General features: G+C 42.7%; 1 protein-coding gene across 7 annotated transcripts in view; it reads right to left on the bottom strand.

Moving 5' to 3' along the window:
- FOXN3 (forkhead box N3) overlaps positions 1 to 17,809 on the bottom strand; it is a 184,663-nt gene that overhangs the window by 86,587 nt on the left and 80,267 nt on the right. For all 7 annotated transcript variants that reach the window (XM_033141408.1, XM_033141392.1, XM_033141400.1 and 4 more), the window contains exon 3: positions 4,963 to 5,099. In XM_033141408.1, coding sequence (XP_032997299.1) covers positions 4,963 to 5,099 — 137 coding nt within the window. The remainder of the gene's footprint in view (positions 1 to 4,962; positions 5,100 to 17,809) is intronic.

The raw sequence follows: 17,809 nt of genomic DNA, 5'->3' as shown, positions 1-17,809 counted from the left end.
AAGACCAATTAAACAACAGCATAAAAGCATATCAAAAAACAAATAAAACAGGCATTCAGGGGATTCAAATGCATAAAATAGAGTCTGACCTTATGGGTGAGGGAAAGTCTGGGCTAAAAGAGAAGTCTTTACAAGATGTCTGATGCAATGGTTGTTGCTTCACATATGGCAGAGGGAAGAGCATTCCATAACAAAGGGACAATAACAGAAAACACCTGGTTTGGGGTCACTGCTGTATGGCATTCAGTGGGGTGCAATGCCACGAACAGAATTTCCCCCCAGATAATCTAAGTGGTCTTACAGGTCTATACAGGGGCAGATGATCTTTCGGTAACCTGGTCCCAAATTGCCAGAGGCACTTTTGGAAACGTTATTGAGACTCCTTCCTCTCTTTGGCCTGCATTTGGCAGCCGAAGTGAAGGTTCTAGCAGTGGTTGATGTTTATGGCACACATTTTGCTTTAAGTTTCTACCTGGGCAACAAATGTTTTAGACTGTAACCCAACCCAAGCATGAGGGATTGCAGTCGCAGGGGTAGGGGGTGCACACTGTGCATACTTTTATTGCATTTTTATTCTGCCCTTCCTCCAAGGAGCTCAGGGTAACTTCTACAGAGGCATTCTCCCCCACCCATCATGGGAAAAATAATAATCCAGAACAGCAAGAGTGTGGAAAGCAGGATTAGAAATTAGCAGGGTACCAGGTGCATTTTGCACCTAAAGATTCTCCATTTCCGAGCACCTCAAAAAGTATGGGTGTAATTTTTTCGCGCCTGGCTGACTCTCAAAGATTACTGAAATGTATGTGCTTTGAAGCCTTGAAGTATATGTTAAGGATAGACAATATGTTAAGGCGTGTAACAATAAAGGGTAGAGTGTTTTGAAAACTGAAGTACAGTACCAATATTTTTTACTGCAAACTCCAAATTAAACATGTATTAACAACTTCTGTTAAAACCGTGATACTGTGTCACTTATGTGAATTGCGTAATATCAAAGTAATAAATAGAAAGTGTTGCCGAACCCCACCCCCCGATGGCGACCAGACACTCTGTTTTGGCTCCCACAACCCAGGTCCCAGGAGCCATTTGGCTCCTAGCTTTTCTATCCCAGTTTCTAACACTGGTGGAAAGGGGGGAAATAAGTGAAAACCACAATCTCTTCCATTAATGGAGGGTTCCAAAAGCACCTTCTATCCATGGAAGCAGGCCCGTAAGGGGTCAGGACCCCCCACCAGGGACTGGCTGCTTTTCGTTTCAGTTTATAACTTTATTCTAACAAAATTCCCACCCCGATCTTAACACAAGCTCTGCAAAGGCCTCCATAGAAGGGCACCGTTGAAATCATGTGGTCCAGTTATCTATATAACATCGGCAACTAATGCTATTTTTCTAGAAAAAGAGGTGCCAGACACTCTCCATGAACACCTCACTTGTTCTCTTAGAATGGCAATGGCACCCACCTGAGAGGTGCTGGAACTGAGTTCTGGCTGAAAAAAAGCCTTTGCAACAACTGAGGTGGTGGAGGGAAGGTTAATTGGTTACAAATTCTTCCACAGTGATTTACAAATAACAAAAGCACATCAATGAAATCACAGTGACAAGATTTTGTTATAACCAGGATCACCAGGAGGCCTTCCCATGGGGCAGCTGGGATCTTCCCATCTCACCGGGTTCTTAATCACTGTAGTCAACTAGTTCTAAACAAACAACTACTATGCCAATAAAGGACACCATAGCCAAGCCCTGCAGCAGCTTCATGTGCCAAGTTGGTGTGGATAAAATTCGGACCCGTTCATGCACCCTCTTAAATGCCTTTGCCCCTGACGGTTCTCTCCTGCCCTCCCAAGCTGTGAGTGCCACTTAGGGTCGAGCTATGCGTGGCAGAGATAAGATATTGCTCTTGTTCTGCTGCAGCATAAGGCTTGGCTTGTACTGTTGTGGCTCTATAAGGTCAGGCTACAAAACATTTAGTTGCTTTTGGCCAGAGCAGATTAGTGACTAATTCAGGGAGGGATACAGGAAGCAACAGAAACATCAAAGAGACTATTGTGGAATTTATTTGGGGGGGGGGACGTTTCGGAGGATAAAGCAGATATTAACAGCACAATCCTATATATGCTAGCGTAAACAAACCCATATACATCTCCATCAGGCTGCAAGACAGAGTAGAGATGGGAACCAGAGCTATTCCATTGCCTCTACAGATACCAGTTGCCTTTGGGTCCCCTCTAAGCTGCAGCCATTCCACCCTCAGGCTCCCTAAACCAGAGGTTTTCAACCAGGGTGCCGTGGCACCCTGGGGTGCCTTGAATGATGCTCAGGGTGTGCTGTGGGCAACACTGGCCTCTGGCCCTCTTTCGTTCCCTCCCTCCTCTGATGCCCTCTTGCGTCTCTGCCTCCCAAAGGTTAGCATAGCTGTTTGCAGCAGCCCTGGCTACAAGCGCCCCAGGCAAATGGTGCCTCTGGGGCCAGCCAGGGGGTGCTTCCCAGGCCCCTTGTAGGGCAGTGTGAGGAGGCAGCTCTCTTTGGGATAGAGGGGGCAACTCAGAGACCAGGAGCAGCAGCTCCGACTGCCCAGAGGACTCCCAAAGAGAGGGGAGAGGAGAGGAGGCTAAGGGAACACTCCACAAGGGAAGGTGTTTGGAAAAGGGCAAGGGGGGGGGACATAACTGGGTTCCTGAGCCTCACAGGGTTGCTGCAGATTCAAAAAAGGTTGAAAACCTCTGCCCTAAACTGTTTCCTTCCCAGGTGGTTGTCATAAGAACTAGTGCCCTAACTTGCTTTTTTCCTCCTCCCTCTCCATCCCTTTTCCCTTGTATGTCATGTATTTCAGAATGTAAGCCTGAGCGCAGACCTGACTATAGAACTCTGGAAACCTTTTACTAAAGAGCAGGGCAAAAATGCTTGATCCCACTATTGCTGCTGCTACTAATGCCTACCCAGACATAAACCCAATTAAGTTCAATGGTTGAAAACATGGGGTGGCAGCCTTAACCTCCAATATTCAACTTGCTACAGCTAGTATCAATTCCTTAGGCGCAGCTCTTCACCTCCTTCTGTCATCAGTGCTCAATCTCACATTCAGTACACCTTTTAGCAACAGACACCCTGGCAGTGAGAGCTCCCAGTGCAGCTGATCATACATTAAAACAACAACAAACAAACAACAACAAACAAGAAGCAGAAGCAGGTAGAATGTCTCTTATTATTATTATTATTTTCTTTAATCAGGAGGGTAAAAATGTTCCAAGTCCACTGTAGTTGCTATGTAGGGTTATCCGTTACCAAGGCAACAGCGTATATCTTAGCACTAATGGCCTGTCCTTTTGCCAGGCAACAGCCTTGTGATGCAACTGCACCTGTCTCAGCTATGCGTTGCTATGGAGACGTTCTAGTCGCTATGGTTACCATCACGCTAATCGCCTAGCAAGGGCAGACATACAGCCGTCTCCTGCAAAAGCCCAGCTGTTCCTCCCAATCTCTGCCTGAAGATTGATTGTCTGGGTCATGTGACGGAACGCGCGGATCAACACAGATGCACGAGAACCTCATTAACGTTACCAGAACAAAATTACTTTGCATGTTGCTGGCTTCTTAAAAGCAGGGAAGAAGTGATATAACTTGAGTGGGGGGGGGGCAGAGGAGTACTGCACCACCCCCAAAATTCCCATCTAAATACACATTTTAAATTCCTTATCTGCTTTTAACACAGGCAACAGACATACATGTCTGCAGGCAGGTGGGTGTGGCTTAGATCTAATTTGTGCAACAGGTTACATAAGTTTCTAAATTATCCTTACTTATAAATTTGCCTGTTGTTGTGCTACGTGCAGATGTGATTTGATCCTCCGTTTTCTAGAAACAAATAATTCATTTCCCGAATGGTTGTTATGAAAAGCAGGCGGTTTGATACCCCGTAATTATCTCATACTTCCCCTTCAGTAGGGCAAACAAGAAACAAACAATCTATGTTCAAGTACTTCCATTCCCACCCCGCCACAAATGACATTTCAAAGTCACCAGTCCTGGTTCACCTTTTTTACAAGATGAACAGGAGTGAGCTATGGCAACTAGGCATAACCATGCACAGGCACACTCGCCTCACAGAGCAGGTAACCACAACAGCAGGGGAAGCTTCCTGTTACCTAGAAGCCAAAGTTTATATAGCTGCGTTGACAAAGCGATCTACCTAGTAGGGAGCTACGAGGACCAAAAGCACCAGCGACCTGCTTCCAAAGAGGTACACATCTACTCATGCAAGCAACCCTTTTGAAACTCCAGCTATGGCCCTGAGCACAAGCAGCTAGAATATTTTTCAGAAACATCCAAAGGAGCACTGGGAACATCCAGTGACAAACTGCAAATGAACAGGTCGGTTCCTCCAAAACCGGTAAGACATACTGCGGCTCTAACAAACGATTTAAGTACCAATAAGTTTAGGGGAACTACCATGCTTTTCGCAACTGCTGTAGTCCTTCATGGCAGGGAGCGGCAGAAGACAGACTGTGCTCTTAATTTCCCTCCACTGGGCAACCAATGAGTTTCCAATGGGCCACTGAGAGCTAACAGGTTGCTGTGTTTATTGCAAAAAAAAAAACCAACAACCAGTGAATTATATGGGTTTTGGTTTAAACCAGCAAAGGTGCATCCTGTACTGTTAAGCGAGATTACATACCTGGGATCGCTTATCACAATTTGTTGTGCCTTAAAAGATCCCAAATATGCACAAGTCAATTGACTTGAGCTAAATTTACAAACCAAGAGTGCATACTTTGGATCTTTCAACAGTTAAAGTACAACTAATTTGTGATAAGCACAGTAAGCGCAGAGGCATTCTAGTAAAAGCTAGACTATATAATGTTGTTAGCAGCCCTCCCCGATTTCTAGACCTTGCCTGATCCAGTATTTGAGACAAGACAAAAGCAACTGCCCATGTTAAAATTATATTTCAAGTTTTCTTACCTTTGATATGCCTGAGGAGACGCTGGAGGGGTGCTGAACACATGCGAATATGGGTGATAGGGGGTCTTTTTCAAAGCCTGGATAAGATTTTGTCTATATTCTGGGTCTATACACCATAAAGACCCTTTCCCAATACTCTGCAAAGGAGGATAAAAAAAAATCATTTTAAATGACGTAAGTGTATCTCTAAGTTTTTCAGAAAACAAGAGAATATTCCTTCCTGTTTATGAAGAACAACAGATCTAATTTCTCCGCTAAAAATGCTAGTTTAGGTGCAGTTGTATTTCAGTTTTGATGTTTAGAAGGAATTGGGGCAGTCTGATATTGTATGTAAACTGTGAAAATAGTTACTACTGTGCTCTGTTCAGCATTTTTCTGAAAATTCTCTCTCCTCTCTGTCAATGCAGCACACATACCACATATTTAAATATCGTAATTATTCTTCACGGCCAAGTTAGAAGATAAATAAGCTTTGCAGACAAGAAACTAAAACTGTTGTTCTCTTCTGGGTGTTGTGAAAGAAACTTGGAGGAGGGTGGGTTTAAGCTCCCTAAGCAACTTACCGGTATTTTTTAAAAAAACTAAGTGTTCCTAATACCAGAAAGCATGACTGCCACCTTACCACAAAAAACTTAATCCCTCAACTCCACCTACTATGTCTGGTTCACACCCAGCATAATAATTAAAATAAATCTGAATATATGAAGCCCATGTTTCTGTTTGGGAGATCTAGAATTTCAGTTTTCGCCTGAGAGAATCGTAATCAGTTTAGCTTGTCTGCAACAGGTAAGGCTTAAACAAAATTTACTAATTATTTTCAAGTTCGGAAGATTCCACTTCTATTCCCTTGCAACTGGTAAAATTATGGGTGGCATTCAACCAACTTGTCCTTGTCAGTGCAAACAGAACTTGGGAGCAAAACTACACGTGGAAGAAAGCAGGGAGGGGAAATTCTCTTGTGCAAGTGGAAGTCCTTGCAGTAACAGAAAAATGCACTCTTGAGTGGCAGAAACTACATTGATTCAGGAGCCAAGCACAATGGGTTGTATCCCATGAAGTCTGCCTCCTGTTAGCGCAAGAACTTCTGCATGCACAATGGGGTCTGTGCTTGTTGCCCTAATCTTCTCTGAGGGGCACGATAAAAAAAATACCAGGATGGACAACACATCCTATCCCCATTTATTACACTACTGGGAATGCGCCACTGTTATTAGAAGGAATTACAACTTTTCAGGGACTCCCAAATCAGGTCAGTCAGGAAGGTTTGCATAGGGAATGTTTCCCTTCCATCCCCAAATCTAATTACATACAGATGACTCTATCTTACTTTGGGCAAGGCAACCATCCAAGCATTCCACTACGGGTTAGGGCTCAGGGCATTGCTATTAAACCTATGTTCGAAATCAGTACTTAAAAGAGCACCACTTTACTACAAGAAAACTAGAGTGGAATTAGAATAACCTAAAATGATGGGCTGTGCACTCAATAGCCATGTGAACTAGCAATGAGCAAATCTTAGCCGTTCTTAAAATTCACAAGTAAGAGCTAGTATAGCCATTCTTTTTTGTGATATCATACAAGGAATATAGCTGGTGAAAAATTCCAAGACGCATCCAAGAGACAGATGTGATTTGGTGAGGAGGAACACCTAGAATGCTACAGTAGCCTGGTTTCTTGTACAGCTTCAGCAGCTGTCTATTAAATATTTGGCATGACAGTTAACACAGAAATATAGCAGGCAACTGTGGTAGCTTTTTCTATGTCGGAAAGGTTGATGAAAGGCTCCCAAAGCAGCTTACAAATGACCACAATGCAATGCAGTGCAGTGCAGTGCAATGCAATGCAATGCAATGCAATGCAATGCAATAAAGTCAAGTCAGTCTGTGTTCCCTGGCTTACAATAAAAAGACACGGCACAAAAGGAAAATGGATTGAGGAGGAGGAAATAAGTCAGGGGTCAGCAACATTTTTCAGCCGTGGGCAGGTCCACCGTCCCTCAGACCTTGTGGGTGGCCGGACTATATTTTGGAAGGAGGGGGATGAACGAATTCCTATGCCCCACAAAAAACCCAGAGAGGCATTTTACCAGACATTTAGAAGACATCTGAAGGCAGCCCTGTTTAGGAAGGCTTTTAATGTTTAATAGATTACTGCATTTTAGTGTTCTGTTGGAAGCCGCCCAGAGCAGCTGGGGAAACCCAGCCAGATGGGCGGGGTATAAATAATAAATTATTATTATTATTATTATTATTATTATTATTATTATATAAAAGCACACATTCTACTAATGTAAAAACACTAGGCAGGCCCCACAAATAACCCAGAGATGCATTTTAAACAAAAGGACACATTCTACTTGTGTAAAAACACACTGATTCCTGGACCGTCTGTGGGCCAGACTGAGAAGGCAATTGGGCCGCATCCGGCCCCCGGGCCTTAGGTTGCCTACCCCTGAAGTAAGTGAACCTGGCTTCACGTTCTTAGTTACAAGTTGTTCTAACGACCAATATGGATGGGAATATTCAGGAGAGGATTATTATTAGGGCCTCTCAGAACCACTGATAAAAGCACAGATTTTTAAAAATATTTTAAAGGACTTTAAAATAACACACACACACACGTATATACATGCACATAGGTAGGAAGCTTACATTAAAAAGGGAAAGCAAAACAATTTATAGCCATTTTTTTAAAAAAACAAAAAACAAATATATATATTGAGATTTTATTTAAATGAACAACAAGGTTTTAATGATAAAGGGATCTAAGATTCCAAAAGAAATCAGCTCAGTGAGGAGCACCTTACAATGGTAGGAAAGGCCCTTGTTTAAAAAGGAAGCTAACAAGATGAGAAATTATTTCACAGCCTTTTTGGGTCTCTGTACTCACAAGGAGAAAAATCCTAATCACTTTCAACTAAGTAAGTTAGTAGGGGTTCACTAAAAGGGTGAGAATAGACGAGAATTTCTTAAAGGTGAAATATTGAAGGCACAAAGACAGATCATTCTAACAAGAAAGAAAACTCTGAAGCATCTAAAGATGGTTGCATAAGTAGCTTGAGGATGAGCTTGAAGTTTAAAAAGAGCATGTATAAGAAATGGGGGGGGGGAGAAATGGGAAATCATTGAGGAAGAGTATGCACGAGTATTCATTAGGTGCAGGGAGAAAGTCAGGTGGGCCAAAGCTCAGAATGAGCTCAGGTTCGCAAGAGAGGTAATAATAATAATAATAATAATAATAATAATAATAATAATAATAATAATAGGGTTTCTTCTGCTATGTTTGAAGCAAGAGGAAGGACAGGCAAGTAGTAGGTCCTCTGCAAGGGAAAGATGGAGACAGATAGAAACATTTCTACTAAAGGAGCCTCTTTTGAGAATTCTTAGGGAACAGATAAGGTCCCTGTGGACTGGAGTTGAGCAAATGTTGTTCCCATCCTCAAAAAGGGGTAAAAAGAAGACCCAGGTAACTATTAACCAGTCAGCTTGACATCAGTACCAGGAAAGGTCCTAGAACAGATAATTCAACAGTTGGTCTGTGAGCACTTAGAAAAGGGTGCTGTAATTACTAAGACCCAACGTGGGTTTCTCTAAAACAGAGCTTTCCAAACGTTTCATGTTGGTGACACACTTTTTAGACTTGCATCATTTCGTGACACAGTAATTTAGTTTTACTAGCAAACTGAAGGTTAAACCAACCCCTTTCTTGCCCTGGGAGGAGCACGGGCAATACAGGTGACACACTAATAAGCCGTGCCAGATGAAACTCATTTCTTTTTGATAGAGTTACAAGCTTGGTGGATCAAGGGAACACACGGATGCAGTGCATCTTGATTTCAGTAAGACTTTCGACAAAGCCTCCCATGGTATTCTTGCGGAGAAGCTGGCAAACTATGAGCTGCATTGCAGGGGAGTTGGACTAGATGACCCTCAGGGGCCCTTCCAACTCTACAATTCTATGACTCTATGAAAATGTGAAGCAGCTGAAAAAGGCTGATCACATACCAGAACTTCCAATAAAGAGAAGGTTTGCTCAATGTTACAGCCTTTTTCAGTTGAGAGCTGTCAGCGAGCTAAGAACAAAGCTCCAGGCTGAAGTATCCTTATCCCACTAGCAGAATGATAACATGCGATTTGTGAAATGCTAAAGGTTTTTTTTTTTTTTTTAAAGCAGACACTGACAATATTTTACTTGATATTGAAAAGGTGTGAAGAACACCCTGTGTGGTTCTTCAGGAAGAATAAAAACAACCCTTCACTTTTCCAAATCAATGGAGTTTAGACCAATCACTCAGTGATTGAATTTCCATCTTTCCAACATTTCGCATGATATTCCACCATACTTTGAAAGCCCTTTGATTACATTTGTCTCCAAGGCAACAAGTAGTGCATGATATGGAGTGGATTAAGAGCTCCCGGATCACTTTTGCAACACAACGTTTCAAACTCCTCAAGCACATCACTGCAAGCCTTGCTGCAGTCATTCATCCGTTTGCTTTACTTCAATGATTAATGAAAGAAAACTGGTGCTGGTTGTTTTCTCGGTTACAGCTACAAACTCACAAATAGCCACAGAAACATTTACTGGTCCACGTGTTTGAACTTACTTAGTTGCCTGCATTCATTTTTTTATTCATCTGAAACAGGTCTGTATAGCTTAGCATTAGCCACATCTGCACTCCACATTAAAAGCATCCTTAAGAATCCTGGGAGTGGTAGCTTGTTCAGGGTGCAGTGTGTTGTTAGGGGAGACACAGCCACCATTCCCAGAGTGGTTTAAAAATCAATCCTTCTTTGCAGGGAACTCTGGGTATTGTGGATCTGTGAGGGAGACAGGGGGTCTCTTAACAAGGTATCATAGTCCCCATGGTATCAGGCTGACAGAAGGCCTGGTGAAGCTCTGCTACCTGAGATGATTTGCCAAGCAGAAATGTCAGGGTCTGAACCTGGGCCTTCCACATCCAAGTATTTCTTTTACTGCTGAGCTACAAATTTGCTTGGTCCCAGAAATGGCCGGCCAATTTTGGGGAGCTTGCAACTCCACCAAAGTCAACTGAAACTTGAAATCCAATGTGGTATGATGTAGGACAAGGTTAAATCCCATTCATTCATGAAATCCTCTTGGGTCAGTCCCTATGTCTTGGCCTAACCCACCTCACAGGGTTGTTACAACCATGTATTTGTATCTGGGGCATACCTTGTAAACCACCTTAAGCTCCTTAGAACAATGGTGGGCTATAGTGGTAAATAAATATATCTATTATGGTCAAGCTCCAATATTTTTATGTGAATTTTTTTTAGCAAGTCTCCTGATCGGATCACAAGTCACAGAATAGTAAGTGACTTTTTAATTTAAATTTTTTTTTACAGGAAGTTACCTGAAAGTTATATCCTCTCAGATACAAGAGGGGAAGATTAAATTGCTGAGGCTCAAATTTTGTGCACAGTACACACACACAATCCACATGGAGCTGACCACAAACAGGTTATTGAATTAAGAACTAAGTTGCTGTATTTGTTCCTGCACTGCAGAGGGCTGGACTAGATGACTCTTCGAGGTCCCTACAATCCTATGATTCTATTGGGACCTTAACAGACAGCCTTATAGGTAACCGAGATCAATTTGAAAGTACCAGCTCTGTGTCAGAGTTTAGCATCTGTTGGGAACAAGAGGAAGGAGAGGCTACTGGATTCAGTCCTCCTCCACAAACAGGCATTTGAACTGCATTAGCAGCCCACAAACAGCCACAGGTTTCGGTGCACAATGCGCTCTGCACAATGTCCCTCCCCCTTTAAGCCCTGCACAGCATTATTTAAGACGAGCAGAGTGTACCCAGCAAGGTGACCCAAGCATGCAAACTGGGCTGACTAACCTAAGACTGGCAGGAGGTAGCTGAATAATCTGAAGTAGCAAAATCATGCAAGAAAAAAGAAATATGCAAGAAAATGTAAATTTATGGCCAGTTGGCATAATGTATACAAATTATACGACCAGGAATTGGGTCAGAATTTCTATCGCTTGGGATCAGAACTATGATTTCTTTTTAACACATGGGCAAGAACATATAGCCCTGGTACAGAATGTTTAGCTTACCATGATGCTAAGTTCAGATCTGCCTCAAGTTTTCCCTTACACAATGAATCACCCTCAGCTATCCCAGAAGATTATTATTACTAATAGCATTTATGACCCACCCAACTCAAGATGGTATGATCTCACAACAAACCTGCAAGGCAGTTTAGGACAAGAGATAGTGACTGGCCCAAACTCACCCTACAACTTCGTGGGTGAGTGGGGGGTTTGAATCTGTGTCTTGCCAGTCGTAGCCCAACCTGTTAACCACTACAGTATCTCATTCTCAGATTGGACAGGAACTGGCCATGCCTTAAGTAGAACAGGGCTTCAGACTCATATACTGTTTCCAGCATGATTTGGGGCCCATGGTGCATCTCTGCTTTAGCATGTAGGAATATTATGCGAGTCCTGGGAGAAGTTCAGGAGACAGAAGGGCAACAATAGTTTGGTTTTATTCACTGAGAATCAAACAAAAGCATCAAACTGCAGAAAGATAGGTTAAGGCTATGATGCTAAGCACACTGCTTGAAATACGTTCCACTGACATTAATGGAATTTACCACCAAGTAAAACATATTTAGCATCAGGCAGTATCTTTTAGGATGTGCATCCTAACAATGGGTTCCACTTCAGACGGCAATAGCAAAATAATTTTGATGCCACACACCCCTGCCCCCCCCCAAAAGATGCCCAAACAGACAAAAGTGATCAGCCCCACGGAATATGATGTTTAAGCACAAAGTCACATATCGTTTCCTCTGGCTCTGCCAAAACCTCTTGGTATTACAGCTCCACATTATGCCTTTGCTACTTGAAATTTAGAGCTGGCAACTTCAACAAGCTTGGCACCTTAGCTACGTTTCTCTTGCCAGTTTGCATATGCTCAGAGAAATAATATTACAAATGTGAAATGCCCAGATGGTGAATTTAAGACAGGGGGGGGAAAAATATTTTGCTACAATAATATATCATCCCCATTCTGATCCCCCGCCCTGGTCTCTCAAACCTTTAAAAAGTTTTAGCTGAATCCCAAGGCCCTAAAAGCTGCTTCACATACTATGTATATGTATATGTGTATATATGTATATGTGTGTGTGTGTGTGTGTATGGATACAAGTTACAAACCTGTGTTGTGTATGCTGCAGAACAACATCAGGAAGCTTTACAGCTCATTATGGTTCCCAGCAGTATGTTTCAACAATGAGGTGCGCTTGAAAATATGTGAGCTTCAAAACATCACAGTTTTATCAAGCACATAATGCCAGTTGCCCACATCTTTTTTTCTGAGAGTGGAGTCCACCTTTAACCCCAGCCTCCTACAATCATGGAATTTACTGTTTATTTTTTTAAGCATTTAAAATATTTTTATCTCGCTACCTTGTTACAATCATTGTTCAAAGTGGCCACTAAGATCAAATGATGTAAAAAAAAACCACTAATGAGATTGGGGGGCTTGGGGGTTGGACAGGGGAAGCCAGCTTTCAGAAAGAAATCAAGAGCAGCAAAGCCCCATCTGCAGAAAAGCAGGCATACGAGAACATCCTCCATCAGACTCTACAGCCTGGGTCATATGACACAGAAAGACAAAGTACTGGTCCCTTTTAATCCTGAGCCATGCTGAGCTAAACCAAAGTTTGGGCTTAGCATGTTATTCGAACCCAAGCTTGTGGCTAAGCTCTCCTCCCTAACTACGAGGGGGTCACAGTTAGTTATAGTTTAGCTTACCATGTCATGCGAACCAGCCCACTGTAGAACAATGGTATCCTTCTACTACTCTCAATACTACCATTTTTCTGCATTACCTTCCCCACCTTACCTTTGCCGCCCCCCCCCCCCAAAGGGGGTGGGGAACAAAAGAAAATGATTGGATTCCAGGTGCAATTTAATTTAGGTTGGTCCATGTCCCAGTCTGGCACACCCAACACAGCAGCTGAATAACTGAAAGCAAACCTAAAGTCCAACAGTCACAAACTCATTCAGTGCTCCTTCTCCAAAACCTATACAACTGAGTTGAAGCAATAAAGGTATGTCATATTGGTGTGGGCAACAGCACACAGGGATTAACTTGTGCCAGATATTCACCTACTCCAGAATCTGGTTTTTACTACTACATCCAGTAGTAATAGCTGATAAGTCAATTTCCTCTGCCAAACGTTACCTGCTTCCAATATATTTTTTAACCAAATGCTTAACTCGCTTCTCTGTCTCTGTCTCTGACATACAGTATTTTAACCTCAAGTGATACTAAGTATGCACATCTCTTTCAATCAAATTTAAAGAGTGTGTGCACATTAGGGTCAATGGTATAACTTCCTTATACAAATTTAACTGTATCTGAAAGGCCACAAACAAATTTTGTATCAGCCTTCCTCCATTCTGTGTGCTCCAGATGTTTTGGGCTATGACTCCACTGGCTTTGCTGGCTAGAACTGATGGAAGCTGTAGACCAGTAACAGCTGGAGGGCACCCGGTCTACCTGCCCCATCCTAAGCAAACTCTATGCTGATATAAAGCTCAACCCTACTTACAGAACTGTGTTTTATATTGGCTCCTAAGGCATTTTTTTTAAAAAACCCAAACTAGCTGATATTCTAACTTCTTAATTCAATGCATGCTCCATCCGCCATCTCCAGCACTCCATGTCATATTGCCCTACAAGGAGGCATGAACTTCTGATTATCTGCATGTTGTAGATATTGTCTCACAAGCCATTCAACTAAGTGAAGCCATACTGTGCCTTCTGACTGACATTTTGGAAACCGAGCATCCAAAATTTTCATGGGTGTCTGCAGAACCAAAACACACATTTAATCATCAAAACAGAGCAGCCAGATGGATTATTCAGCGACGCTAACCACTTTGGTCCCCCCATTGACTTTAGGCATTCAGCTGTGAAAATTTTGGCCATGCATCTGGTGATGGGAGCACATTAGAGGGTTGCTATGTGAACATGAATCCACCAGCAGAGCTTATTCACCATTCCGAGATTTTAAGGGAAGAGCAGTTTGTGCCCCCCTAATCGTATTGACTGCACCACAGCTGCCATAAAAGCTAACCTTACTGGCACACCAAAAACCAAAAAGGAGAGGGGGGGTGTACAACCGAGAGCCATTAATAGGCCAAAAGTCAGCAGAGGATTACGCCACTCTGCCTTATTGCAGTCTTCCTTTATCTCAATTATGGAAAGACTTTCCCACTGAAGTTTTCCCAATTTGCGAAGACTTTTCCCAATAATAATTTCACAAGAATTGCAACAACAGGGCTGTTTAGCTGCTCCTTTTAAAATAATAATAGCAATATCCATTTTGTATCGAATTAGACTTTTTGGGCAATGCAGCATGTAGGAAATTGTGGCTCTTGAATGCTTAAAGAAATGATGCCTTGAGCTTTTCAGCGCACCTGAGGCATGCAATAATCTCTCAGAAATGCACTTTGGGGAAGAAATGCTGGCTTAAATAATGCATCTGCTTTTCACTAAAGGAAAGGATGCGAAAACATTTTTTTTAAAAAATAAGAATAAAAAATAAGAATTACCAGAGTGGATTTGGGCTTCCTTCACTAGCATGTGCTGCAACTCATGGAAACACCAGCACTCGGGGTGGGGGGGGCAGCATTTCCGTAGGGCAGTAATTCAACAAATCAAGCCCACTGTGACCATTTATGTCTGGCTGTATCAGCAAAACCGTGGCCCAGGGTTGCCAAGGGCAGAGAAGCTTTGCCCCATACAAAAGGGAACTTGTGCAGTGATGAACGCTCCTCTTAAAAGCCAACGCTGTCCTACTGATTCTCAAAGAGGCGGGAGAGCAAAACATGCTTTCCTTCCAGCAATCTCTTCCGCACTTGAGTTCCATCAGTCGAGCAAGAAAGAGATCTTTCATTCTGCGATGCCTTAAAAGCTTGGGTGGGTGGGAAAAGCGGGGGACCAGCATATCGCAAATTGAATGGTGCAATAATTTGGTACTGGACACTATGGTATGTAGGGTATATTTATAAATTGACAACCTGATTTCCAACCATTTGTGAACCAATATCCCGTTATTGCCAGTCAGCATGAAAGAGTTGCAGTTATCCTTTCTTTAGCAATATTTTGAATTTCGAATATTTAAGTCGCCATCGTTTAGAATTATGCTGAAGGCAACTGATCTGCAGTTTAGTTCTGGCTCCCGAACACCACAAACCCGGAAGTGTCTGTTCCAGTTTGTGAACTACTTTTGGAAGCTGAATGTATGATGGGGCTTCCGATTGGCTGCAGGAGCTTCCTGCAGCCAATCAGAAGTCGCGCTTTGGTTTTCGAACGTTTTGGAAGTCGAACGGACTTCCGGAATGGATTCCATTCGACTTCCAAGGTGCAACTGTACTTGCTTCCAAAGTAGTTATTCTTCCTATGTTTGGATAACACTGCTCAAAGACTGCAGCCTGCTACAGTCTGGAGGGTGTTTAATTAGAAGTAAGGCACACAAAAATAAATTGGACCTATTTCTCAAGCAATTGTTGAGGCTCACATATCATATCAATGCTGAGGCTGCCCAAAGCAACTAAGGTATTTATATCTTTTAAAAATAGATATTCATTTGAATTCGGCAAAATACGTCTGTGATTTTTCTAATACAGAACTAATAAAATCGCAGAAGAATTCCTAAAGAAAAACAAACGAATTGCTAACAATTACCGCCAGTTACATGCCATTTCAATCTCCTGTAATGGCACATACAAATTACAAAGTGCTCACGAAGTCAATAGATTTACTACACTCCTTTCAAGCATTCTTAATAGGAGTGGGACTGTCTGTAGCCCTGTCACACTGTTATTAACACAACATTTTAGACAATGTAAAATAACTTTCCAATAAGTGTTTTTATGAAGAAGAAAAAACCAGGTACCTTTTCATCTAAATCAGCAGTAGTAACACACTGTAACTTGCGCAGAGGAACAAAGTGTGCTTTTTAAATAAGGAGACTATGGAAAAATGGAAAGCACCACACACACGCACAACAAAACAATGCTTGCCTTCTGCTCCGAATGCCACCTCCACAAACCACTTCATAAAAGCCAGTTGCAAGAGCCAACTGGTGGGAGGTGCTTCTGAATAGTTATGCAAAATTACATCACAGACACACTTCCCTTGATTCTTTGGAAGTTTAGGGAAGTTCAGTGGAGTAAGAACGCTGGCAGGAGAACCTACAAATTAAGAAAATGGTATTTTGTGCAAGAGGATCCCTGACCCCTTCACCCTTCAAGACTTCAAGAGAGGGGGCTCTTCCACACTTCCGCTCACCTAATACCTAGAAAGCACAGGTCTGATAGGTTTTCCACTTGTCCCATGCTTCCAGGCACGGGTCTGAGTGGTTTTCTGTTTGCTCCATTGCGTTCCCCAGGGAGATCTGCTAGTTACCGCTGAATCGGAGCAAATGTCAATCTGCTGAAAACCCAATTGACATTTCCTCCAGTTCAACAAATGAATTCAGTAACGAGCGGGTTTTCCTGGGGGAAAGCAGCAGGAAAAGCAGAAGTGTGGACAAGTTCTTAGAGAATATTTAGGAGACAATATTGAAATAGCTAGATGATCCAATGGTCTGACTTTGCAATGTCCCTATAGGCTTTTCTTTTCTTTTTTGGAGGGGTGTTCAACCGCTGTTGTTGTTGTTGTTGCTACTGCTGCTTAACCAAATGTGTTTCTGACCCTGCCAATAAATTAAATGAGGACCCAAGTCTCTGGGGGAAATCATGTCCTTTAAGTGGACGTTGGGTACACACAGCCTTACTGACATGCAGATGTGTATAGGTTTGCAACCTAAAATACACTGCACTTCCACCTTACAAACCCAGCTGACTCAAGGCTCTCTGAGGATAACAAATACTGATATCAGGAGGACAAATGAGATCCTCGTTCTTATTTTGCCACTTCCTAGATTACTACCTATATTACAACTGTTTAAAGCAGGGGTAGGCAACCTAAGGCCCGCGGGCCGGATGCAGTGTGTTTTGACATAGGTAAATCAGTGTGTTTTTACATAGGTAGAATGTGTCATTTTATTTAAAATGCATCTCTGGGTTATTTGTGGGGCATAGGAATTCATTCATCCCCCCCCCAAAAAAATAGTCCTGCCCACCACATGGTCTGAGGGACGGTGGACTGGCCCATGGCTGAAAAAGGTTGCTGGCCCCTGGTTTAAAGGGACTTTAAAAAAAAAACATTAAAAAAACCAGCCAGGCCTTAAGCACATAAAGAAAGGCTATTCAGATGCCACCAAATCACCTTGTGCATTTTCTAAGGTACACCTGGGGCAAGTTCCCATCAGCAGCATTCAGAAAGTTTTCACAACATGCAGAGGCAAAACATTGGGCAGAAGCGAAGTGTCAGGTATCTAGAAAACAGGAGGCCAAGCCTTTGTCAACAGAGAATTTCTCATTCTACTGAATGCCAAGACAAAGCACTCATATAGTCCAGCCTACCCGCAACCTGGGGCTCTTCACGTGTCATGGATTGCAACGCCCATCAGCCCTAGTCAGGATGGCTAATGGTTGGGGAAGGAAGTCCAGAAAGGGGGGTGGGGTGGGAATTAGAGTCCAAAACATCTGGAGGGCACCAGATTGGAAAAGGCTGATATAGTCCATGTGCTTGCGATGGAGTTTTCCCCCAAGCAAATTTGATCAAGCTCCTTCATCCCTTTATGACCCATGGTGCCTTAGTAAATAGCCTCTTCCTTGATGTTCTTCCAGCATATAAATTCTCCCTCTTCTGATACACCCCTACATTTAATATTGTCCCATA

This window comes from Lacerta agilis, chromosome 1, assembly GCF_009819535.1.
Source record: "Lacerta agilis isolate rLacAgi1 chromosome 1, rLacAgi1.pri, whole genome shotgun sequence".
NCBI lineage: Eukaryota > Metazoa > Chordata > Lepidosauria > Squamata > Lacertidae > Lacerta > Lacerta agilis.
This window is presented reverse-complemented; position numbering and strand designations above follow the sequence as displayed.